The sequence below is a fragment of the Mustela lutreola genome, chromosome 14 (genome assembly GCF_030435805.1).
Source record: "Mustela lutreola isolate mMusLut2 chromosome 14, mMusLut2.pri, whole genome shotgun sequence".
Taxonomy (NCBI): domain Eukaryota; kingdom Metazoa; phylum Chordata; class Mammalia; order Carnivora; family Mustelidae; genus Mustela; species Mustela lutreola.
The window spans coordinates 36,483,170-36,509,837 of NC_081303.1; the positions used below are offsets into that span (position 1 = coordinate 36,483,170).

The window sequence follows — 26,668 nt, forward strand, 5'->3', positions numbered from 1 at the left end:
GAACTATACAAATATTGAAAAGTTAAAAATTCCTTAATTTTTTATTCCTGGTATCACTACCATAATTTACAGGGCAATATACCTGATGTAATGAAAAAGAAAAAGACAAAGCTACAACAGATAAAAGACCTCAGGAATGTACATCTAATTGACACTACATTGCATTAATCAATAGCTGCACTTTTTGCAAACTGTGGCTATGACAGTCCTGAACAAGAAGGGTTTCCTGTTTAAGCTGCAGTAACTTTTCTGACTATGGATCATCGTTCCTTCTGTGGCAGATTTTTATAGTTCCTCTAATGCATTTGGGACGACGGTCTCAAAGTAAGCTGCAGCTTTCCTGACAACTCCTCGCTCTCTCTCCTGCTAAGAACTGTAGCCCTTTTCTTCTGAAAATTTTTTAGAACCTTCTGCTACCATATCCACCACTTCCACCACCAGAGCCATAACCACCACCATAGGGACTGCCCGAGCTTCTTCCACCAAAACTGCCCCCCTTCATGGGTCCATAATTTGATTGCTGTTGTCCACTATAATTTCCAAAATCATTATAGTTACCACCTCCAAAGTTTCCTCCTTAATTATAACCATCATATCCTCCACTACCACCTCCATATCCACCTCCTTGGTTTCCATATCCTGGTCCACCACCACCATAGCCTCCTCTACTACTGTAACCAGGACCACCACCATAGTTGCCACCATCACCTCCAAATCCATTATATCCACCATCACCTCCTCCATAACTACCTCTGCTGCCACCACCACCACCACCGTAGCCTCCTCTTCCACCAAAGTTTCCACCACGGCCAAAGTTACCACCACCTCCAAAGTTCCCTCCATGACCCATGAAGTTGCCAGATCCACCTCCATGACCTCTTTGTGATCCAGCAGACTGCATTTCTTGTTTAGAAAGGGCATTTTTCACTTCTCAATTATGCCCATTAATAGTATTTCTGAACAACAATTTTATCAACTGTATCATGATCATCAAAAGTTACAAAAGCAAATCCTCTCTTTTTTCCACTCTGCCTGTCTTCCATAACTTCTATGGTTTCAATCTTGCCATACTTTTCAAAGTAGTCTCTCAAATTATACTCTTCTGTATCTTCTTTAATACCACCAACAAAAATTTTCTTCACTGTTAGATGGGCACCAGGCTTTATAAAATCCTCTCTAGAAACAGCTTTCTTTGGTTCCACTACACGCCCATCAACCTTGTGTGGTCGGGCACACATTGCTGCATTCACCTCTTCAACACAAGAGTAAGTCACAAAACCAAAACCCCTGGAATGTTTTGTTTGGGGGTCTCTCATCACCACACAATCTGTAAGTGTACCCCATTTTTCAAAATGTTCTCTTAAACGATCATCTGTAGTTTCAAAGCTCAAACCACCAATAAACAGTTTTCTCAACTGCTCTGGTTCCTTTGGATCATGGCCCTCCATTTTGAGACCAGACTCGCCTCTTCCAACTCGAGTTCAATCAGGAGAAATAAATTTTATAGGTTAAGAAGGTATCCATCTATTTTTGTTTTCTTGGTCAGTAGAGCTAAAGGTCTGTCAGTTTTGTTGATATTTTCAAAGAACTCTTGGCACCTGGGTGGCTCAGTCAGTTAAATGTCTGCCTTCAGTTCAGGTCATGATCCCGGGGTCCTGGGATTGAGTCCCGCTTTAGGCTCCCTGCTCAGCAGGGAGTCTGCTTGTCCCTCTCCCTCTGCCCCTCCCCCTGCTCTCTCCTGTGCACTCTCTCTCTCTCAAATAAATGAATAAAACTTAAAAAAAAAAAAAAGAAATTTTCTTTTTAGGATTTTATTTACTTATTTGAAAGAGAGAGCACAAGTGGGAGAGGAGCAGGCAGAGGGAGAAGCAGGTTCCCTGCTGAGCAAGGAGTCTGATGAGGGGCTCCATCCCAGGACCCTGGGATCATAATCTGAGCTGAAGGCAGCCACTTAACCAACTGAGCTACCCAGGCGCCCCTAAAAAAAATTTTGTTTTCATCATTTTGTCTCTTATTTTTCTATTTCACTTATCTCTGCTTTAATTTTTATTTCCTTCTTTCTACTTGCATTGGGTTTTCTTTGCTCTTTTTTTTCTAGCTTCTTATTCTTAAGAAGAACAGGTTATTTATTTGAGATCTTTGTCTTTTTCTAATATAGGCATTTACCTAATAAACTAACCCCTCTCCTGCCTCCCCTACCCCAGGCACTGCTTTAACTGTATCATTTAACTTTTGACATATTGTATATTTTTAGTCATTCTGTCTAATTCTGTTGAGTTTTTGTTAATGAATATTGAATTTTATCCAGTATCTTTAGCACCAGTAGAGGTGACCACATGATTTTTATTGTTTTTATTCATTAATAATGACAGTCTCAGTAATTTTCTAATACTGGACCACCCTTTCGTTCTGGACACAAATTCCACCTGATTGTGTTGTATTCTTTTGATGTTCTGATGATGTTTATCCGGTACCTTTTTTAAAAGCTTTTAAAAATTTGACAGAACATTATATGTTTCAGGTACACAACATAATGATTTGATATTTGTATACATGATGAAATGACCACATTAAGTATATAGTTAACATCTGTCACCACAGTTACAAACTTTTTTTCTCATGAAAAGAACCTTTAAAATCTGTTAGCAACTTCTATTTTTTATTTTTTTAAAGATTTTATTTATTTGACAGAGACACAGCAAGAGAGGAACACAAGCAGGGGGAGTGGGTGAGGGAGAAGAAGGCTCCCTCCCCATTGAGCAGGAATCCCAATGCAGGGCTCGATCCCAGGACCCTGGGATCCCGACCTGAACCAAAGGCAGACACTTCACCAACTGAGCCCCCCCCTCCCCGCGCCCCTGTTGGCAACTTTTAAATATGCAATACAACATACACTGTAGTCACCATGCTGTGCATTACATCCCCACAACATAATGACTTTGTAAGTTTGTACCTTTTGACCCCTTTCAACTCATTTTACTCCTTCCTTCCCAGCAACCACCAGTCTGCTCTCTGTATTTATGAGTTTGCATTGTGTATTGTATGTTTTTTTGTTGTTTGTTTGCTTTGGTCTGTTTTGTTTCTCAGGGGAGGTTTTTTGTTTTCCTCTGACTATTTCACTTAGCATAATGCCCTCACGGCCCATTCATATTACTGCAAACAGCAAGGTTTCATTCCTTTTTTATAGCTGAATGATATTCTAGTGTGTGTGTGTGTGTGTGTGTGTGTGTGAGAGAGAGAGAGAGAGTGTGTGTGTGTGTGTGTGTGAATGTATGTATATGTATATGTATATATATACCACATCCTCTTTACCCATTCATCCATTAATGAACACTTAGGTTGCTTCCATGTCTTGACTGTTATAAATAATACTTCAGGAGCATTGGCATGCAGATATCTTCTCAAGTTAGTGTTTTTGTTTGCTTCAGATAAATTCCCAGCAGTGGAATTATTGAATTATAAGGTAGTTCTATTTTTAATTATCTGAGGATCCTCCTTACTGTATTCCACGGTGGCCTCACCAATTTACATTCCCACCAACACTGCATGAGGGTTCCCTTTTTTCCACATTTGCACCAACACTTGTTATTTCTTAACCTTTTGATTCTAGTCATTGTGAAAGGTATGAGGTGATATCCCATTTTGGATTTGCATTTCCCTGATGAGTGGCTGAGCACCTTTTCATGCACCTGTTGGCCATCTATATGTCTTTGGGAAGATGTCTCTTCAGATACTTTGCCCATTTTTTAATTGGATTGGTTTTTTACTCTTGAGTTGTATGAGTTTTTATATATTTTGGATACTAACTGTCAAATTTACAATTCACAGATATTTTTACCTATTCTGTAGATTGCCTTTTCATGTTGTTGATGTTTTTTTCTGCTGTGCAGAAGGTTTTTAGTTTGGTGTAGCCCCACTTTTAATTTTTCTTTTCTTTTTTTTTTTTGGATGCCTTTGCTTTTGGTGTCAAAAAAATCATCACCAAGACCAGTGTCTAGGAGCTAACCACTTATATATTTTCCTAGATTTTATGGTTTCAGGTCTTAACATTTAAGTCTTTAATCTCTTTTTTTTTCAGATTTTATTTATTTATTTGACAGACAAAGATCACAAGTAGGCAGAGAGGCAGGCAGAGTGGGGTGTGGGAAAGCAGGCTTCCCACTGAGCAGAGACCCCCGCCCCCAACGTGGGGCACGATCCCAGGACCCTGAAAGCATGACCTGAGCTGAAGCAGAGGCTTAACCCCACTGAGCCACCCAGGTGCCCCTAATCTATTTTTTTAAATTTATTTTTTCTTATATTTTTAGAGAGGGAGAGGAGCCCACGTGGCACTTGATCTCATGATCCTGAGATCATGACCTGGGCCAAAGTCAAAGTTGGATGCTTAACTGACTGATCCACCCATGGGCCCCAAGTCTTTAGTATAGTTTTGTGTATAGTGTAAGATACTGTCTAGTTTTATTCTTTTGTATGTGACAGTCCGGTTTTCCCAACACCATTTATTAAAGATATCCTTTCTTCATTGTATATTCTTGCCTCCTTTGTTGTAAATTAATTGACCACATATGCATGCGTTTATTTCTGGGCTCTCTATTCTGTTTTATTGATCTGTGTATCTGCTTTTGTTAATATGATACTATTTTGATTACTATAGCTTGTAATGTAGTTTGAAATTAGGGAGCTTGATGCCTCCAGCTTTGTTCTTCATTCTCAACATTGCTTTGGGTATTTGGGATTTTTGTGCTTCCATACAAATTTTAGGATGTTCTACTTCTGTGAAAAATTGGAATTTTCATAGGAATTGCATTGAATTTTAGATTGTTTTAGATAATATGGCAAGGTCCTGGGATTAAGCCCTGCCTTGGGCTCCCTGCTCAGCACAGAGTTTGCTTCTCCCTCTCCCACCCTCTCGCCCCCGACTCGTGGGGTCTCTCTCTTCCAGATAAATAAAATCTTAAAAAATAAATAAATAAAAGGGCACCTGGGTGGCTCAGTGGTTTAAAGCCTCTGCCTTTGGCTCAGGTCGTGATCCCAGGTTCCTGGGATCAAGCCCTGTGTTGGGCTCTCTGCTCGGCAGGGAGCCTGCTTCCTCCTCTCTCTCTGCCTGCCTCTCTGTCTACTTGCGATCTCTGTCTGTCAAATAAATAAATAAAAATCTTTTTAAAAAGAGGGGGGCGCCTGGGTGGCTCAGTTTGTTGAGCCACTGCCTTCGGCTCAGTTTGGGGTCCCAGAGTCCTGGGATCCCGTTGTCGGGCTCCCGGCTCTGCAGGTGGTCTCGGTCTGCTTCTCCCTCTGACCTCCCCTCTCATGTTCTCTCTTTCTCTCTCTCTCTCTCAAAAAAATAAATAAAATCTTTAAAAAACAAAGTCATGCAAACAAGTGATATTTTTTGACATTTTCTTTTATTATCCTTCGGTAGATTTTATCTGCTTATGCTGTCTTTATAAAAATAGTTGGGAAGTGAGGTGCCTGGGTGGCTGACGTTGAGCGTCTGCCTTCTGCTGGGGTCATGATCCCAGGGTCCAGAGATCCAGCCGGGCATCTGCCTCCCTGCTTGGCGGGAGGCCTGCTTCTCCCTCTCCCACTCCCCCTGTTTGTGTTCCCTTTTTCACTGTCTCTCTGTCAAATAAATAAATAAAATCTTAAAAAAAAAAAAAGTTGGGAAGCTCTCTCTTTTTTTTTTTCATTGAATTAAAACATTTTAATAGCATTGGTGCTGTGATTGATACAGAATTCACTGGTGAAAACTTCTGGGCCTGGTGGTTGTTCGTTTGCATTTTCTCTCTCTGTCACAATTACCTTCTTTTTTTTTTTTTTTTTAAGATTTTATTTATCTATTTGAGATTTTATTTATCTATTTGAGATAGAGCATGAGAGGGGAGAAGGTCAGAGGGAGAAGCAGACTCCCCATGGAGCTGGGAGCCCAATGTGGAACTCCATCCCAGGACTCGGGGATCATGACCTGAGCTGAAGGCAGTTGCTTAACCAACTGAGGCACCCAGGAGTCCACAATTACCTTCTTCCTATGTACTTAAATTGAAATTGTATCTCAGTGTAAACATGGTGGGGGCAAATGATTTCACCTTCCTTGGAGGCTTTACCTTTATAAGAAATACTCAGAATGTTTATTAAATAACAAAATAATTTATGCTGTTGTATCTTTTTTGAGCACTTAATGATAATCTGCCTTTTTACAAATGTATTTGACATTATGGATGTTCATTTTTACCTGATGAACCTGTAATTAATGTCTGTTTTTTTTATTGTATAGAAATTTACAGCAACAATGTCCACACCAGACAAGAAAGCCTCACAGAAGATTGGTTTCCGATTACGCAACCTCCTCAAGCTTCCCAAAGCACATAAATGGTGCATATATGAATGGTTCTACTCAAATATAGATAAGTATGTATCATGGTTTACGTCGTGGATGTCACCTGAACCAGAAATTCTCAAACATTATAAGCTGTTTTGTTTTCTGTAGGTCTGTTTTGATTCTTTTTTTCCCCGATTTTTTTTTCTTCATTCTACTTTGAGCCATATCCATTCCTCACAGTTTGCTTTTCTCCTTCTCCTTTCACAGAAGTGGTTATATATTTTTGTGAAAACTCAAATGAAAATATAATCCGTATTATAATTTACAAAGGCCATGGAGTAGAGAGGCTTTAGAACAGAGTTCCCATATTTATAATGAACAAGAAAGGTTTTTCCTTTTATTTTTTTTAAGTTATTTATTTATTTATTTATTTATTTATTTTAGAGCATAAGCGGGGAGAGAGGAAGGGGGAGAGGCAGACTCCCTGCTGAACAGGGAGCCCGATGCAGAGCTTGATCCCAGGACCCCGGATAACCTGAGCTGAAATGAAGAGTCGGATGCTTAACTGACTAAGCCACCCAGGCACCCCTAGACAAGATGTGTTTTATACATCTTGGGATTTTATTTTATTTTTTAAAAGATTTTATTTATTTATTTGACAGAGATCACAAGTAGGCAGAGAGGCAGACAGAGAGAGAGGAGGAAGCAGGCCCCCTGCTGAGCAGAGAGCCTGAAGTGGGGCTCGATCCCAGGACCCTGGGATCATGACCTGAGCCGAAGGCAGTTGCTTGACCCACTGAGCCACCCAGGCGCCCCTCTACATCTTGAGATTTTTTTTTTTTTTTTTTTTTTAAAGATTTTATTTATTTATTTGAGAGAGAGACAGTGAGGGAGAGAGCATGAACGAGGAGAAGGTCAGAGGGAGAAGCAGACTCTCCATGCCGCTGGGAGCCCGATGTGGGACTCGATCCCAGGACTCCGGGATCATGACCTGAGCCGAAGGCAGTCGTCCAACCAACTGAGCCACCCAGGCGTCCCTACATCTTGAGATTTTAAATGCTAGTATGTTGGTAGAGAAGCAGTTACTAATGGTACAAATGATTCAGTAAAATATTTAGAATAGTCTTTCTTTTCTCTTTCTTTTTTTTCTTTTCTTTTTTCTTTTTTTAAGGATTTTATTCATTTATTTGAGAGCAAGAGAGAGAGAAAACCAAGACAGGGGAGGGGCAGAGGGAGAGGGAGAAGCAGACTCCCCTTTGAGCAGGGAGCCCAATGCCAGGACCCTGGGATCATGACCTAATCCTGGAGAGGCCTACAGTTTTCTAAAATTGATTTAATCTCAAGGAGGACTCCATGGTGTTGGTATTACCTTTGGGAAAAAATAAATTGTAGCTAACATTGTTTGTCCTCACTGGATATAAGGACAGTGCTAGGATATACGAGGATGTACTCATACATGAGATTTAGCAAAAATCAGTGTCTCCTGGAATCTCCAGCACAGTCAGTATTTCTTGAGTAACTTGTATACATTGGTTGTTTCACAGATATAACACTTTTAGTTTTAGCTTTGAATTTGTGCCTATTTTCTTTTTTTTAATTTTCTTTTTTAAATTTATTTATTTGACAGAGAGAGAAAGAGATCACAACGAGGCAGAGCAGCAGGCAGAGAGAGAGGGGGAAGCAGGCTCCCTGCTGAGCAGAGAGCCTGATGTGAGACTTGATCCCAGCACCCTGAGATCATGACCTGAGCCAGAGGCAGAGGCTTAACCCATTGAGCCACCCAGGCGCCCTTTGTGCCTGTTTTGTATATGTTCTGGGCAGAAGTGAAAGATGGCACTTGGTGTTGAGTATAATGCTGAAAATTAGAAAGCATATTTTGAAATTTATGACCCTGAAGTAACTTATCATGTCTTAACCATTAAAATACCATTTCTGTTTTATAGGCCACTGTTTGAAGGTGATAATGACTTCTGTGTGTGTCTGAAGGAATCCTTTCCGAATTTAAAAACAAGAAAGTTAACAAGAGTAGAATGGGGAAAAATCAGGCGCCTTATGGGAAAACCACGGAGGTAAAAATAATATTTTTATTAAAAATGAAATCAGTAATTTAGTTTGTAGTGTAATTACCACATTGATTCTTTTTCATCATCACAAAGACTAGTACTGAGACACTCTTTTTCAGAATAATTATATCTTAAATATATCCTGTTAACCAGCTTTCAGGTAGGTGCTTTTTATACCTATGCATCTTAAATATACAATTCCATTTTTGTTCAAATTACAGGCTTTGTATATAATTTTCTTACATTGTCTATGCCCACTATGTTCCATAAAATATTTTATTTATTTTTTAAAAAGATATTATTTATTTATTTGACAGAGATCACAAGTCAGCAGAGAGGCAGGCAGAGTGAGAGGGGGAAGCAGGCTCCCTGCTCAGCAGAGAGCCCAATGTGGGGCTCGGTCCTAGGAACCTGAGATAATGACCTGAGCTGAATGCAGAGGCTTAACCCACTGAGCCACCCAGGTGCCCCCAAAAAATACTTTAAAAGGGCACTAGAAAATATAGCTGATCCTTTAACAATGTGTGGGATTAGGGATGCCAACCCTGCAGTCAGAAATCTACATAAAACTTTTGACTCTCCAAAAACCTAACTACTAGTAGTTTGTTATTTACTGGAAGCCTTACTGATAACATAAACAGTTACACATATTTTGTATGTCATGTATATTATATACTGTGTTTTTACAATAAAGTAAGCTAGAGAATAGAACATGGTATTGCGAAGATTGTAAGGAATGGAATATATGTTTACAGTACCGCACTGCATTTGTCAAAAAAAAACCCCGTGTATAAGTGGATGTGGGCGGTTACATCCATGTTTTTCAGGAGGTAACAATATTTAATGAGGCTCTCAGGGTATCCCTACATTGTTATTATCCTTTTAAAAACTGTTTATCACTGCAAAAGCCTTCTTACAACTGCGTGTCTTACTTTATATAAAAACAGGATAAGGGGGTAGGAGAAATAAGTGAAGGGGATCAAAAGGTACAGACTTGCAGTTATAAAAGTAAGTCCTGAAGTGTAGTGGACAGTGTGATGACTACAGTTAATAATACTGTAACATGTATTTGAAAATTGCTGACCGTGGGTCTTAAAAGTTCTCATCCCAAGGAAAAAAATGTTCTAACTACATATGGTGTCAGATGTTAACAAGACTTAGTGCAGTGGTCATTTCACAATATATACAAATACTGAATCCCACTGTTTTACACCTGAAGGTTACATAGAGTGTTATATGTCTACTATACCTCAATAAAATAAAAACACAGGTTATCTCAAAAAAACAAATCCCCAGAAAGAAAAATCAAGTCAACCTATCCGATATGTTATTTTCTGATAATTACTTTTCATGTGAAATGACTTTTCCTTTTACAGTGATATCTTGCTTTCTAACACATTGGAGAACCTGATATGACTTTTGAGTGAAGTTTTGGAATCTGTTAGATTATTAGTTCTCATATAACATCTCTCTGCCTAGTAAAATCAGGTACAAGACTTTCTCAGTTTATTTAAAAAATTTTTTTAAAAGATTTTATTTATTTATTTATTTGACAGAGAGAGACAGTGAGAGAGGGAACACAAACAGAGGGAGTGGGAGAGGGAGAAGCGGGCCTCCCGCCCAGCAGGGAGCCCAACGTGGGGCTTCATCCCAGGACCCTGAGATCATGACCTGAGGTGAAGGCAGATGCTTAATGACTGAGCTACCCAGGTACCCAAGACTTTTTCACTTTAGATGGTGCAAAAATCCAAAAAATGACTAGGGCAAGTAGAAACAATTTAATTTTAATGATTTCTGTAGATAGTGATGAAATGCAAGGAGAACCTTTAATTGAACTGATAATATTTTATTTCTGTTTTAACACATGACGTTGCTGATGATGTTTTTAATAGTTCCCTCATTTACAAGAATGTGGGCGTGTTACACACACACACAAACACACACTGGATATTACCATAAAAAGAATGAAATCTTGCCATTTGCAACAACGGGAATGGATCTTGAGTGTATTATGCTGAGTGGAATAAGTCAGACAAAGAAAGACAAAATCATATGATTCACTCATGTATAGAAACTAAAAGAAGAAAAGGGGCACCTGGGTGGCTAGGTCAGTTGAGCGTCTGCCTTTGACTCAGGTCATGATCCCAGGAGAGCCCTGAATTAGGCTTTCTGCTCAGCAGGGAGCCTGCTTCTCGCTCTCCCTCTACTGCTCCCCCTGCTTGTGCTATCTCACTTGCTCTATCAAATAGGTAGATAAAATCTTTAAAAAAGAAAAAAAGAAAGAAAATGGAAAAAAAGGTCAAAAAATTTTTTAAAAACCTCTTAAATACAGAGCACAAACTGGTGGTTACCTGAGGGGAGGTGGGTGAAATAAGTACAGGGAATTAAGAGGTATAAAATTCTGGTTATAAAAAGAATAATTTGGGTGCCTCGGTGGCTCAGTGGGTTAAGCCTCTGCCTTCAGCTCGGGTCGTGGTCTCAGGGTCTTGGGATCAAGGCCCACATTAGGCTCTCTGCTCGGTGGGGAGCCTGCTCCCTCCTCTCTCTCTGTCTGCCTCTCTGCCTACTTATGATCTTTCTCTCTGTCAAATAAATAAATAATTGTAAAAAAAAAATAATAATTCATGGAAATGAAAAAAAAAGCACAGCATAGGGAATAGTCAATAATATTGTAATAACATTTCGTGGCAGGTTTTGACTGCATTTATTTGGTCAGTATTGAATGGTGTAGAAAAATTGTCAGCTCCTTACGTTGTACACCTGAAACTAATATAATGCCGGGTATCGTTTTCATGTCAATGAAAAAAATACAAAAAAGTATAAACCCAATTAACAAATTCCTAAATGATTTGAATGGATGCTTCACCAAAGATGTAAGGATATCAAATAAATACTAGAGAAAGTAGTCAATATTTGATCAATAGAAAAATGCAAATGAACCCATAATGTCTAAAATTTACAAGATTAAGGGTGCCTGGGTGGCTCAATTTTTTTTTTAGAGAATTTTAGGTTCACAACAAAATTGAGAGAACAATAGAGACATTTCTTATATACTCCCTGCCCTCAGAGATGCACAGCCTTCCCCCTATTGGTATGTTCCACCGCAGTGATACATTGTGAAAGTTGATGAGTCTATATCAGTTTATCATAATCCCCTAAATCCATGGTTTACATTAGGGTTTACTCTTAGTATTGTTATCTGTAGGTTTTGAAAAATGTATAATGACATAGATCTATCATTATAATGTCATATACAGTATTTTTACTGCTCTGATAATCTTTTATGCTCCACTTATTCCTTTTTCTCCCTAGGGCCCCAACTCCTGGCAACTGCTGGTCATTTTGACTGTCTCCAGGGTTTTGCATTTTCCAGAATGTCATATGTTGGAATCATACCATATGTGGCCTTTTCAGATTGGCCTCTTTCACTTAGTAATATGCATTTCAGGTTCCTCTGTATCTTTTCATGGCTTGATAGTTCATCCTTTTTAGTGCTGAATAATATTCCATTGTCTGAATATACTCCTCTATTTTTTTATCCACTCACTAAGAGACATTTTGGTTGCTTCGAAGTTTTGCCAGTTATGAGTAAACTGGTGTAAACATCCATGGTAATGTTTTGGTGTGGACATAAGTTTTTAGCTCATCTGGGTAGATACCAAGAGTATGGTTGCTGGATTGTATGATAAGACTGTATAGTTTTATAAGAAACCACCAAACTCTCTTCCAAGGTGTCCACGCCATTTTGCATTCCCACAAGAATGAACAAGAGTTTCTGTTGTTCCACATCCTTGCCAACATTTGGTGTTGTCTGTGTTCTAGATTTTGGTCATTCTAATAGATTTGTAGTAATGTCTCACTTTATTTATATTTCCCTAATGACATAGTATGGTGAGCATCAAAGTGGCTTGTCATCTGTATATCATCTTTGGTAATATTTGACTTCTTTTGTTTCTTAAAAGGTTAAACATGCACTGACCATATGACCTCGCCATTCTATTTCTAGGTGTTTAGTTAAGAGAAATTAAAGCATATATTTATACAAAAACCTATACAGAAATGTTCATAGCAACTTTGTTGTAATGACCCCAAACTGGAAACAACACAAATATCCACCAGTAGGAGAATGGATAAACAAATTACGACACATTCAAAGAAAAGGTTACTATTCTCCAATAAAAAGAATGAACCACTGATGCATGTGACAAAATGGATTAATCTTAGAATAATTATGCTGAGTGAAAGAAGCCTGACGGAAGAGTTCATACTAAATGATATTGTTTATATAAAATTTTAGAAGATAGAAGCTAAAATGACAGAAAGCAACTTAGTGATTGCTTGAGCAGTGGAGATATAGGAGTGGGAGGATTGTGAAGGAAGGATAATAAAGTGCCACAAGGAAACTTTGGGGAGTGATCGATGTTTTCAGATGTTCGTGATCTTGTCTGTGATGATGGTTTTACAGATATATATTTTGTGGCACAAAGCTATGTTTAAGTTACTTTGGTTCATCCCAGTATTTGAAAATAGAAGTAAGATAGGCCCTAAAGATAAGAGTAAATTCAGTATTTATGCTTTAAGGCAGGAAGTATAGTTAAACATTTACACAGAAGTAAGCCTCATCTTTAGTTCTTTATTGGTGTGCTCACTGGGTCACAGGGAAAATATCATGTTCTTCTGAACAGAATATTATAATTGAACTTCATCCCAGGAGGAGACCTGGGATCCAGATGCAGTGTTGTCAAAGAATGGTGAACAAATCCTCCTGCTGTGTAGGAAAGGATAATGTAGATTTGCTTATAACTCTATAACTCTTGCAAAGTCCCATTTTAAAAAATATATAATTTACTTTGAAGGGAAACAATTATTATTTCTAAGAACTCATTCTTAAATATATTACTCCAAAGAGAGGAAAAGAAGGAATGGTGAGATGGGTGGTCTGATTTCAAGTTTTGTATTTTGGTTTTTTTTTTTAAAGATTTATTCACTTTTGAGAGAGAGAGAGAGAGTGCGAGTGAGTGTGCGATGGGACAGAAGGAGAAAGAAATTTTAGTAGACCCCTTGCCGAGCTCGGAGTCTGACCTGGGCCTTGATTTCACGACTCTGAGATCATGCATGACCTGAGCCAAAACTAAGAGTCAGATGCTCAACTGACTTGTCACCGGGGGCCCCCTGATTTCAAGTGTTTGTATAGGATAGTTATCAGTTTATATGATTTTTATAATTTATTCTAGATGTTCTTCTGCATTTTTTGAGGAAGAGAGATCAGCATTAAAACAGAAACGACAGAAAATAAGGCTCTTACAACAAAGGAAAGTTGCAGATGTTTCCCAATTCAAAGATCTCCCAGATGAAATTCCTTTGCCCCTGGTTATTGGAACCAAAGTTACAGGTAAGTGAACATAACCTCATTACCATTTTGCTCTATAATTTTTTTTTTGCTCTATAATTTTTCACCAAGATAACTGCTAGATAACCACTAGACAAGTGGCTTTTAAATTTTAAAAACTTAAGCTAGGAATGCCTGAGTGACTCAGTGGTTTAAGCCTCTGCCTTCAGGGTTCTGGGATAGAGCCCCACATCAGGCTCTCTGCTTGGCAGGGAGCCTGCTTCCCACCCCCACACCCCGCCTGTCTCTCTGCCTACTTGTGATTTCTGTCTGTCAAATAAATAAATAAAATCTTAAAAAAAAATAATAAAAGCTTAAACTATAGTTCTATAGCAGTGTACTGTAGAAGTTATTATTTCTTCATCTGTGGCATCTGGTTTTTAAGCTGCTTGGGAGAAAGCGTACTGGTTCAAAGCAGTGTCTACTACAACGTAAACTAAAGCAAACTGCCACAAAGATGAAATTTAAAATTCACTGGAATAAGCATGGCTAGACATTGTTTGAATTTCTAAAATTTTAAATTGTCCTGTCTTTTGCTTTCACATCATTTCTTTTCTTTTCTAATCAATCTTAAACAGTTAACTCACAAATACCATTGTTTTTGTGCTCTTTGGGTTTAGGGATAGTCCATTTCTAATGACTGAATAGTAATTATTCAGTAGGTAGTTTGCTCAGCATTTTAATTTAAGGGTGTAAATTCTGTCAACTTATAGATGTGAGTCTTTCTGTTCTGTTCAGTTATGATGTGGAAGAAAAGTACCACCAAAACTCCAAGTGTAGGTTAAGCCTTAATAATTTAGTAAACTAAAATTACAATTTTTGTAACACAGGAAATAACGAGGTGTTAAGTGAATAGGTAGATTAGTAACTGCACTGAAAGGGATTAAACAGTGGTTGGATTTATCAAAGAATATTTTCTGGAGGAAAGGTAACCTTGAGTTACATATTAATATCACTTTTCCTGGTTATAAAAGTGGTACATGTTTCTAGTATATTATAAAAATGGGTAATTAAGAGAAAAGGCAGACAAAAGAGAGGAGACTGTATCTTGCACATGAAATCCAGGTAGAAAAGTGAAGAATAGATTTGGTCATAACTTACCATGACAGGCTTAACCATGTACAGAAGTTATAGATGGGGGCACCTAGGTGGCTTAGTGGGTTAAAGCCTCTGCTTTCGGCTTGGGTCATGGTCCCAGGGCCCTGGGATCAAGCCCCGCATCGGCCTCTCTGCTCAGTAGGGAGCCTGCTTCCTCCTCTCTCTCTGCCTGCCTCTCTGCCTGCTTGTGATCTCTGTCTATCAAATAAATAAATAAAATCTTTAAAAAAAAAAGTTATAGATGATCTCTCTGTCAAAAAATTAATCTGGGGATGAGATTAGAAATTAAGTGAGGAGGGGCACCTGGGTGGCTCAGTGGGTTAAGCCTCTGCCTTCAGCTCAGGTCATGATCCCAGGGTCCTGGGATGGAGCCCCATGTTGGGCTCTCTGCTCAACGGAAAGCCTGCTTCTCTCTCTCTCTCTCTTTCTCTCTGCCTGCCTCTCTGCCTATTTGTGATCTCTCTGTCTGTGCAAATTAATTAATTAATTAATTTAAAAGAAAAAGAAATTAAGTGAGGAGGAGATTGTAGACTTGAAAAAATACATTAGTTCTAAAACACCATATGGGGCACCTGGGTGGCTCAGTGGGTTAAGCCTCTGCCTTCGGCTCAGGTCATGATCTCAGTGTCCTGAGATCGAGCCCTGCATCAGGCTCTCTGCTCAGTGGGGAGCCTGCTCCTCTCTCCCCCGCCCACCTCTCTGCCTACTTATGATCTCTGTTAAATAAATAAATAAAATCTTTAAAAAATAATTAATAAAAATAAAACACCATATAAACAAGTACAGATATAAAGTCTGTAGTACAACTACAAATCAGAGAAGTGTCCGAATGCATGGAATGACATAAAAGTTAATTGTTTCAGAATTTTAAGCACTGGCAGTTTTATGGAGGGTCTGTAAGTAGGTATTCTCATTGTAATGGAGAATAGATTGGACAGGATGTATCAGGATATGAGAAAAGGGTGTGCCTGGGTTGCTCAGTTAAGCCTCTGCCTTTGGCTCAGGTCATGATCCTGGAGTCCCAGGTTAAAGCCCCATGTCTGGCTCCCCCCTTGGTGGAGAGTCTGCTTCTCCCTCTGCCCCTTACCCTGCTTGTTGCACTCTCTCTCTCACTTGCTCTCTCAAATAAATAAATAAAATCTTAAAAAAATATATATGAGAAGAGTTTGGGGCACCTGGGTGGCTCAGTCGGTTAAGCATCTGCCTTTGGCTCAGGTCATGCTCTCAGGGTCCTTGGATCAAGCCCACATCAGGCTCACTGCTCAGAGGGGAGTCTGCTTCTCCCTCTCCCTCTTCTCCTCTCCATGCTCATGCACACACACTCTGTCTCTCAAATAAATAAAATCTTTTTTTTTTCTTTCTTTTTTTATTTTAAGAAAAAACCAACTGAATGGCTCAGTTGGTTAAGCGACTGCCTTCGGCTCGGATTGTGATCCTGGAGTCCTGGGATCAAGTCCCACGGTCTCCCTGCTTAGCAGAGAGTCTGCTTCTCCCCCTGAGCCTCCACTTCTCCTGGTTTCTTTCTCTCTCTCTCAAATAGTTAAAAATCTTAAAATAATAATAATAATTTTTTTAAAAAGAATTATTTTTTCATTTTTATTTTTAAAATTTTACTTATTTATTTATTTAGAGAGCACAAGCAGGGAGGAGAGAGAGTAGGTTCCCTGCGATCAGGGAACCCAACTCAGGGCTTAATCCCAGGACCCTGAGATCATGATGTGAGCCAAAGGCAAATGCTTAACAGACTGAGCCACCCATGGCTGAAGAAAAAAAATCCTAGTAATAATATATTGTGACACATGAAAATTATATGAAATTCAAAGACCTCATTATGGAGGAAAGATGGTCTAAATTTAGTTTATAACTGAAACAGAATAATAATAAGAGGAAGCATGGTAGGGCCAAGAAATCTGCCAGTAATTTTTTGTCTACCAGAAGTAGTTCAGCATACTGTCTAGCGTGCAATACAAAATTATTAAACCTATGTAGGAACACGAACACAGGTTCTGTAGTCAAAAAGCCATCAGTAGAATTCGATGCTGAGATGGCTAAGATATTGGAACTAGCAGTGGCTTCAAAATGTTTGTTATGGGGGTGCCTGGGTGGCTCAGTGGGTTAAAGCCTCTGCCTTCCGCTCAGGTCATGATTCCAGGGTCCTGGGATCGAGCCCCACTTTGGGCTCTCTGCTCTGGGGAGAGCCTGCTTCCTCTTCTCTCTCTGCCTGCCTCCCTGCCTACTTGTGATCTCTCTGTCAAATAAATAAATAAAATCTTAAAAAAAATGTTTGTTATGAACTTAATATAAATGTGGTCATAATTAGTGGAGAAATCTCAGAGATAAAGAGGAATTATTTAGGTATAACAAATTTAGAAGTGAAAAGTATAGTATCTGAAAAGAAAAATTCTTAATGGGCTTCAAAACAGATCAGAAATAGTAAAAGCAAGGGTGAGTGAACCTAAGAATATATCCATAGACATTATCCCACTGTGAGAGCAGCAGACAAAACTGGGAAAAACTGTGGTAGAGCCTCAGAGGCCTCTGGGACAATGTTAAGCAATTTCACAGATGTATAGAGTTCCTAAAAGGAGAGGAAAGACACATGGCACAGGGAAACAAACAGAAGAAGACAAAGGATAAAATATTCCCACATTTAATTTTTTAAAATTAAATTAAAAGGTACAGATCCAAGATACTCTGAACCCAACCCAGATAACCCACATGTTTGCAAAGCCCCAACATACCATACAGAAAAACTACAAAGAAAATCTTGAAAGCAGTCATAGAAAAGCAACATATTACATAAGAGGAAAATTTATGAATGGTAGCTGACTTTACATAAAAAAATATGCCAAAAGTAATGCCAAAAGATATTTTTCAGATTGAAGGGAAATGATACCAGATGGAACCTCAGATCTACAGAGAGGAGAAGAAATTTTCACGGAAAATGGCACATATGTAAAATGGAACAGTCGTGTTGCAAGGTTCTTGAATTTGTTATGAGAGCATACAGTATTGACTGTGAATAGACCATAGTAGGTAAAGATTGGGTATTCTGATCTGTAGAGTATTGAAGTTCAAAACCTTCAGGGTGCATCAGAATTACCTGGAGAGGTGGATGAAACACAGATTGCCAGACCCCTTCCTCCCACCTAGTTTCTAATTCAGAAGGTCAGGGGTAGGGCCTGAGAATTTGCATTTTAACAAGATTCCAAGTGATACTGATGCTGCTGGTGTGGGGCTATACTTTGAGAACTAGTAGAAGTTTTTTTTTTTCTTTAGAGAGAGAGAGTGAGCAGGGGGAGGGGCAGAGGGAGAAGGACGGAGAGAATCCCAAGCAGGCTCCACACCCAGCACAGAGTCGGACAGGGGTTTGAGATCATGACCTGAGCCAAAATCAAGGGTCAGTTGTTTAACCAACTGAGCCACCCAGGCAGGACCTACTTTTTAAAAAAAATGCTAAGAAGCATACCTAGAAAGCCAACAGAGAAGTTAATTTTGAAATTCTAATAAATAAATGAAAAGACAATAGGAAAGAAAGTACAGGGCAGGGACGCCTGGGTGGCTCAGTTGGTTAAGCAGCTGCCTTCGGCTCAGGTCATGATCCCAGCGTCCTGGGATCGAGTCCCACATCGGGCTCCTTGCCCCGCAGGGAGCCTGCCTCTCCCTCTGACTCTGCCTGCCACTCTGCCTGTGCTCTCTCTCTCTCTCTGACAAATAAATAAATAAAATCTTAAAAAAAAAAAAAAAAGAAAGTACAGGGCATAAATAGAAAATAAACAGCAAGAAGGTAGACTCAAGTGTGGTCCTATTTTCATTATATTAAATGACAGTGAACTAAGCACTATACTGGAAAAGCAGAGATTATCAGACTAGGTTTAAAAAAAAAAGAAATGCCTGGGATGCATTGATAATTTAAAAGCAAATTGATAATTTAAAAGCAAAATTTAAAAGTGAAAAAGATAGGCATGCAGATATTGACCATAGAGAGCTGAACTGGCTATAATGTTAGACAAAATAGATTGCAAGATAAGGAATATTTGATAATGATAAAAAGGTCAATTCAGAAAAATGTAACAATCCTAATATACATTCATTAATAAGTCCTTCATAACAGAACTTTAAAATACTTAAAGCAAAAACTGAGACAACTAAAGGAGGCCATATACAAATCAGCAGTCATAGTTGTAGATTTTATCACCTCTCTACTAGTGACTGAGAAGAGGAAAAGAAACCAGTACAAATACAGAGAATCTGAGAAACACTGTCAATTTTGATGATCCAATTGATATATATTTTTTAAGATTTTATTTATTTATTTGAGAGAGAGAGAGAGAGGAGGGACAAAGAGACCCTGAGATCTTGAGCTGTGCTGAAGGCAGAAGCTTAACCAACTGAGCCATCCAGGCACCCAGATCCGATTGATATTTTTGAACACTAATCCCCAGAACTATAGAATACATATTCCTTACACATGCACATGATTTGTTTGTCAAAATAGACCATCTGGTGGCAATGTCAGTACATTTTAAGAGATTGAAATCATACATAGAATTTCTCTGAACACAGCAGAATTTAATTAGAAAGCAAAACAATAAAATCCTGAAGACACTCAAATATTTGGAAACTAAATGTTCTACTTCTGAATAACTCCTGAGTAAAAAGAGGAAGTTCAAGGGAAAATAGCAAATACTTCTAATATAAAAATAATAAAAATACAACATAAAAATTTGTGGGGTGCAGCTAAAGCAGTAGTTACAGGAAAACCTACAGTTTTAAATGCTCATATCAGAAAAAATGCTTATATATTTTTAAAACTGTCTAAATTTGCATTTTAAGAAACTAGAGCAAAAACCCACAGCTAACATCATACCCACAAGGAGCTGTTAAGAGCTTTCCCTCTAAGATAAGGAATAAGACAGGGGTAACCATTCTCACCCGCATAGTACTAGAAGTCCCAGCCAGAGCAGTTGGGCAAGAAAAAGAAGTAAAGGCATTCAAATCCGAAAGGAGGAATTAGAATTATCCCTGTTTACAAATGAAATGATTGTATCTGGAGAAAACCCTAAAGACTCCACCCCAAAACTATTGCAAGGATATAAAATCAATATTCAAAAATCATTGCATTTCTGTATATTTATGTTCAAAATACTTGAATAAGGGGCGCCTGGGTGGCTCGGTGGGTTTAGCCTCTGCCTTCTGCTCAGGTCATGATCTCAGGGTCCTGGGATCAAGCCCCACATCGGGCTTTCTACTCAGCAGGGAGTCTGCTTCCCCCTCTTTCTCTGCCTACTTGTGATCTCTCTCTATCTGTCAAATAAATAAAATCTTAAAAAAAAACCAAAAGGGGCACCTGGGTGGCTCAGTGGGTTAAAGCCTCTGCCTTCGGCTCAGGTCATGTTCCCAGGGTCCTGGGATCAAGCCCCACATCAGGCTCTCTGCTCAGCAGAGAGCCTGCTTCCCTTCCTCTCTCTCTGCCTGCCTCTCTGCCTGCTTGTGATCTCTGTCTGTCAAATAAATAAAATTTAAAAAAAAAAAATCTTGACGGGACGCCTGGGTGGCTCAGTTGGTTAAGCAGCTGCCTTCGGCTCAGGTCATGATGCCAGCATCCTGGGATCGAGTCCCACATCGGGCTCCTTGCTCGGCAGGGAACCTGCTTCTCCCTTTGCCTCTGCTGCCATTCTGCCTGCCTGTGATCTCTCTCTCTCTCTCTCTGGCAAATAAATAAATAAAATCTTTTAAAAAAAAAAACTTGAAAAAGAAAACAATCCCATTTAAAAAAAAAAAAAAAAGAAAAGAAAACAATCCCATTTATGATGAGATCAAAAACACTAAAATACTTGGGATTAAATTTAACCAAGGAAGTGAAAAATCAATATGCTGAGAACTATAAGACACTGATGAAAGAAACTGAAGATACAAAAAAGTGAAAAGAAATCTCATACTTTTGGATTGGAATACTCAATATTATTAAACTGTCCATACTTCCCAAAGCCATCTATAGACTCAGTGCAGTCCCTGTGAAAATTCCAATGGCGGACGCCGGGTGGCTCAGTCGGTTAACTTTCTGTCTTCAGCTCAGACATTGATCCTGGGTTCCTGGAATGGAGTCCCAAGTCAGGCTTTCTGCTCAGCGCGGTGTCTGCTTCTCCTTCTCCCTTGTCCACTCCCACTGCTTGTGCTCTCTCTCTTTCTCTCTCTCTGGCAAATAAATAAATAAAATCTTTTAAAAAAAAATGAGTTCTGCCAGGATTTTTTTTTTTTTTTTAAAGATTTTATGTATTTATTTGACAGAGAGAAATCACAAGTAGATGGAGAGGCAGGCAGAGAGAGAGAGAAGGAAGCAGGCTCCCTGCTGAGCAGAGAGCCCGATGCGGAACTCGATCCCAGGACCCTGAGATCACGACCTGAGCCGAAGGCAGCGGCTTAACCCACTGAGCCACCTAGGCGTCCCAGTTCTGCCAGGATTGATCTGTTGAGGCAGACAGTTGAGGCAGACAGCATTTTTTTAATTGAAATTGATATGCTTATTCTAATGTTTATATGGAAATGGAAAGGTTAACCTAACCCAGAAATGGATCCACACATATGTACAATTGACTTCCTGAAGGCATCAAAGCATCTCAGTGGAAAGGAAGGGCATTCCAGCAATGCTGGAGCAATTAGCTATCTGTATGAACCTTGATACTTCCGTAAACTACACAAAAGGATGATACCTAAGATGAACCAAAGGGCTAAACATGAAAGCTAAAATTATAAGGCTTCTATAAGTAAATACAGGAAAATATCAGTGTGATTTGTAGTAGGCAGATATTTCTTGGCTCTGACAAAGAAAATAGGGGCACCTGGGTGGCTCAGTGGGTTAAAGCCTCGGCCTTCGGCTCAGGTCATGATCCCAGCGTCCTGGGATCTAGCCCCACATTGGGCTCTCTGCTCAGCAGGAACCCTTCTTCCCCCCAATCCCCCACTGCCTGCCTCTCTGCCTACTTGTAATTGCTCTGTCAAATAAATAAATAAAATCTTTTTAAAAAAAAAAGAAAGAAAGAAAATAACAAATGATTTTTAGGTATAACTTAAAAACTTTTGCTCACTGAAAACTACCATTAAAATAAATACGCAGGCGGCATATTGGGAATAAATATTTCCAAAATGTATATCTGAAAAATGACCTATATCTAGAAAATATAAAGAACTCTATAAGTTAATAATAAAAAGTCTGGTTCAAATAACGAGACAAAACACTTGAATAGACACTTGCAAATAAGCACATAAGAAAATATTCAACATCATCAGTCATCGGAAAAATGTAAATTGAAAGCGCAATGAAGTGCCACTACACACACCCCAGAATGGCTAACGCTGAAACAACTAGTAACACCAAATGTTGTCAAGGGTGTGGAGCTACATTAATTCCTGGGCTTTTTTGGTGGCATTGTGAAATGGTCTACCACTTTGGAGAAAAGTGTAGCGTGTTTTACAAAATTAAATTTATGCCTGCCCTTTGATCCAGCTGTTTTCCTCCAAGGCATTTACTTAAGAGAAGTGAAAACAGCTGTCCACAGAAGAATGGCTATATACTAGAATGTTCACAGCACCTTTGTTCATAATTTTAAAGCCCAAACCTGGAATTGACAACAGGGAAATGGATAGACATAAGATAATATTTTTTAAAATTTTTATTTATTTATTTGACAGAGATCACAGGTAGGCAGAGAAGCAGGTGGAGAGAGAGAGGTAGAAGCAGGCTCCCTGCTGAGCAGAGAGCCTGATGCGGGGCTTGATCCCAGGACCCCGAGATCATGACCGGAGCTGAAGGCAGAGGCCCAACCCACTGAGCCACCCAGGCACCCCAACATAATATTTTCTTATAATGGAATATAAATTGGCAATTAAGAGAAACTGCTGACTTGTAGATTCACTTCAGACAATATCCTGAGCAAAAGAAGCTGAAAGCTACAGAATGCATATTGTTAGGTTTTCATTTCTATGAAGTTGTAGAATGAGCAAAATTGATTCATGGCAGAAAAATACCAGAGGAGTAGTTGCTGCTGAAGAAGGTATTGATTAGGAAGGAGGAACTTTCTGGAATGATAGGAATACTCCATGACTTGATAAAGGTTTGTTTTACATGGATATTTACCATAACTTACAGAACTATACACTTACATATGTTTCATTGTATGTAAATTTTACCTAGAAAGAAAAGTGCTGTAAACAAACAAGATTCCACTTTCCTTACTGCAAAAATTTTTTTAGTAAATAAGTAGTGGTAGACCAAATTTTCCTCAAAAACAATAACAAAATGAATTTTTTAAAAAAGATTTTATTTATTTGACAGAGAGAGACACAGCGAGAGAGGGAACACAAGTAGGGCGAGTGGGAGAGGGAGAAGCAGGCTTCCTGCCCAGCAGACAGCCCGGTGCAGGACTTGATCCCAGGATTGGGGATCATGACCTGAGCCAAAGGCAAATGCTTAACAACTGAGCTACACAGGCACCCCAACAAAATGAATTTTATTTATTTATTTTATTATTATTTTTTTAAAGATTTTATTTATTTATTTGACAGAGAGAAATTACAAGTACACTGAGAGGCAGGCAGAGAGAGAGAGAGAAGGAAGCAGGCTCCCTGCCGAGCAGAGAGCCCGATGTGGGACTCGATCCCAGGACCCTGAGATCATGACCTGAGCCGAAGGCAGCGGCTTAACCCACTGAGCCACCCAGGCGCCCGCCAACAAAATGAATTTTAAAAGCAAATTGGGGGGTTTTGCAGTAAGAGCAGAGCAGGCAGGTAGAAAGTGTCTGGGCTTTGTGAATGGCTCATAGTACAGAGTGAAAAGCTGAGGAGTTCTGACAAACACCAAGGTGCTCAATGTGATGGTAAGTCTGAGTAATGGAGTAGTCTTGGGGAAATGTCTAGATAGCACAGTGGAGCACACTGGACAGGAAATTGTTCATTAGACATCCATTACTCCGAATGACTCTAGAACTAAAAGTGTGAGGTCAGGGACTCAGAGTATGAAAAAGATTTTGAAATCATTTGTTTGTTAGGAAATTGTGAGAATCTGAAGTATCCCAAAGGTAATGTAGTTTGTCTAAGTTGAAGGGGTAAAGGGAAAGAGACCATCACGAAGACAGGAAAGATATGATTTATAGAAATAAATAGAGTTAAGATTTGACAGTTTTGGGGTGCCTGGGTAGCTCAGTCGTTAAGCATCTACCTTCAGCTAAGGTCATGATCTCAGGGTCTTGGGATCCAGCCCCGCATGGGGCTCTCTACTTGGCAGGGAGTCTGCTTCTCCCTCTCCCACTTCCCGTGCTTGTGTTCCCTTTCTTGCTATGTCTCTCTCTGTCAAATAAATAAATCAAATCTTTAAAACAAATAAAAAATAAAAAATAAATAAAAGAGAAGTTTTGACAGTTTCTTGTTAACCCAAACTCTGAGTGGTAGCCCATACCTGAGGCTCTGACCCATAATCTTTAAAGCTGTCCTTTGATGTCTGTAATAAAATTGCTTTCTAGACTTTCGGGGTGCAATTAGGTGTACTCACCACATTACCAGCAAACCATCTGCTGTGCTTAAAGAACTGCATCTTGGAGCTCCTGGGTGGCTCATTCGGTTGAGCATCTGCCTTTGGCTCAAGTCATGATCTCAGGGTGCTGGGATCAAGCCCAGCATTGGTCTCCCTGCTCAGTGGGGAGTCTGCTTCTCCTTCTGGCCCTCCCCCCACTCATGCATGCACTTGCTCTCTCTCTTTTGAAGATTTTATTTGATAGAGAGAATTGTAGGACAGAGGGAGAAGCAGAGTCCCTGCTGAGTAGGGAGCCCAATGCAAGGCTCCATCTTGGGACTCCAAATCATGACCTGAGCCGAAGGCAGATCCTTAACCAACTGATACCCAGGCACCCCTCTCTTAAATAAATAAATAAAATCTTTGAAAAAAAAGAAGAGGAAGAAGAACTGCATCTTTTTCTTGCATTGTGCATTTGGCCTTATAAACATCCAAAGGAACAGAGTGGCCATGTAATTTATCACCCAAGTGGGTATACTTCTGAATGTGAGAGGAGGTACTGTTAATAACTGAACTGGGATAACAGGTGTAAATGAACATTGTCCTGGGTTAACCAGCTAATGGGGTCACTCTCCTTAAAGGATGCATTGGAAAATTTTTTTCTTATTATTAAATGATCTCAGAAGCCATAGGATAATGCTGGTAACCACAATAACATGTTTTTTTCTTATTTTCCTGAACTTGGCATTCTGACCTAGAATCTACTTTTTCCTGAGTGATCATGTATACTAACATAGGTTGCTGCTCTTGTTTTTGGTGATTTTTTAGCTTTGCATTGTCAGCACAGTGATCCCATATGAAAATGACTGTCAAAGGGCCCCCTGGGTGGCTCAGTGGGTGCCACTCTTGGTTTCGGCTCAGGCCATGATCTCATGGTGGTGGGATCAAACCCCACTTTGGGCTGTGTACTCAATGCAGAGTCTGCTTGACATTCTCTCTCGCTCGGGTGTGTGTGCTCTTTCTCTAAAATAAATAAATCTTTTAAAAAAAGAGAGAGAGAGAGAGAGAGATCACTGTTAAGGAGAGCGCTGCATTAGAGACAAAGAAGTTTAAACCAAAATATATTTTAGTTTTTCAGCCACTTAAGTAGAACTGAATAGAAGTTAGTCATCACTTGAACAAATAGATATTCCTGTTATAGTAGTGGAACCTGACTTGCACTTCAGATATAGATCTGTGGAAGAGGGGCGTAAATGTCCTCTGCAGGGGCATCTAGTGGCTCAGTCAGTCAAGCATCTGCCTTGGCCTCAAGTCATGATCCTGCAGTCCTGGGATCAAGCCCCGCATCAGGCTCCTTGCTGAGCAGGGACCCTGCTTCTCCCTCTGCTCCCCTCCTTGCTTGGGCACTTGCACTCACACACACACACTCTCTCTCTCTCTCTGACAGATAAATAATAAAATCTTAAAAAGAAAAAGTTACTGAGACTTGTTTTATAGCCTAGCAGATGGTCTGTCTTACAGAATGTCCCATGTGTGTTTCAGAGGATTGTTTCAGTGTTGGATCAAGTGTTCCATATATGTGAGTTAGACATATGGTTGAGAGTATTGTTTATACCTTCTGTACTGCCCTCTGACCTTCCTTGTTTCTGATGAGATTGTCTCTGATGAGATGTACCTGTTAATATTGTTGCTGTTCTGTATGTGATGTCATTTTTCTCTTGATGCTTTCAGTATTCTCTCTCTGTCCTTAGACTTTGGAAATTTCACTATGATGTTTTAGGTGTGATGCTCTTTGTATTTCATTGAGCTCTTTGAATGTTCAGTGAGCTTCTTGGCTTGGTAGATTAATTTTTATTTTTTTATTTTTATTTTTTAAAGATTTTTTATTTATTTATTTGACAGACAGAGATCACAAGTAGGCAGAGGCAGGCAGAGAGAGAGAGGAGGGAGTAGGCTCCCCACTGAGCAGAGAGCCCAATGTGGGGCTCGATCCCAGGACTCTGGGCTCATGACCTGAGCTGAAGGCCTTTGCTTTTGCCACCGAGGCGCCCCAGCAGATTAATTTTTTAATCGAATATGGGAAATTTTTTGCCATTGGTTCTTCAGTTATTTTTTCTGCTTTCTGTCTTTTGGGACTTTCATTACAAATATGTTGGAAGCTTGATCTCTTTCTGTAGGTGTCTGAAGCTCTGTTCTTTTTCTTCCAATCTTTTTTCTCTCTGTTCCTTGGATTGAATAATTTCTCTTGGTCTCTGATTAATAGATCGTAATCCATACTTCTACAATACATTATT

The 26,668-nt window shown here is 39.4% G+C and overlaps 1 protein-coding gene and 1 pseudogene across 3 annotated transcripts in view; one reads left to right on the forward strand and one right to left on the reverse strand.

Annotated features, from left to right (window-relative positions):
• The window catches only part of LIN9 (lin-9 DREAM MuvB core complex component), a 79,371-nt gene that overhangs the window by 27,867 nt on the left and 24,836 nt on the right, over nt 1–26,668 (forward strand). For all 3 annotated transcript variants that reach the window (XM_059145834.1, XM_059145832.1, XM_059145833.1), the window contains 3 exons: nt 6,272–6,405; nt 8,260–8,385; nt 13,614–13,771. In XM_059145834.1, coding sequence (XP_059001817.1) covers nt 6,272–6,405; nt 8,260–8,385; nt 13,614–13,771 — 418 coding nt within the window. The remainder of the gene's footprint in view (nt 1–6,271; nt 6,406–8,259; nt 8,386–13,613; nt 13,772–26,668) is intronic.
• LOC131814665 (heterogeneous nuclear ribonucleoprotein A3-like) lies at nt 13–1,480 on the reverse strand (annotated as a pseudogene).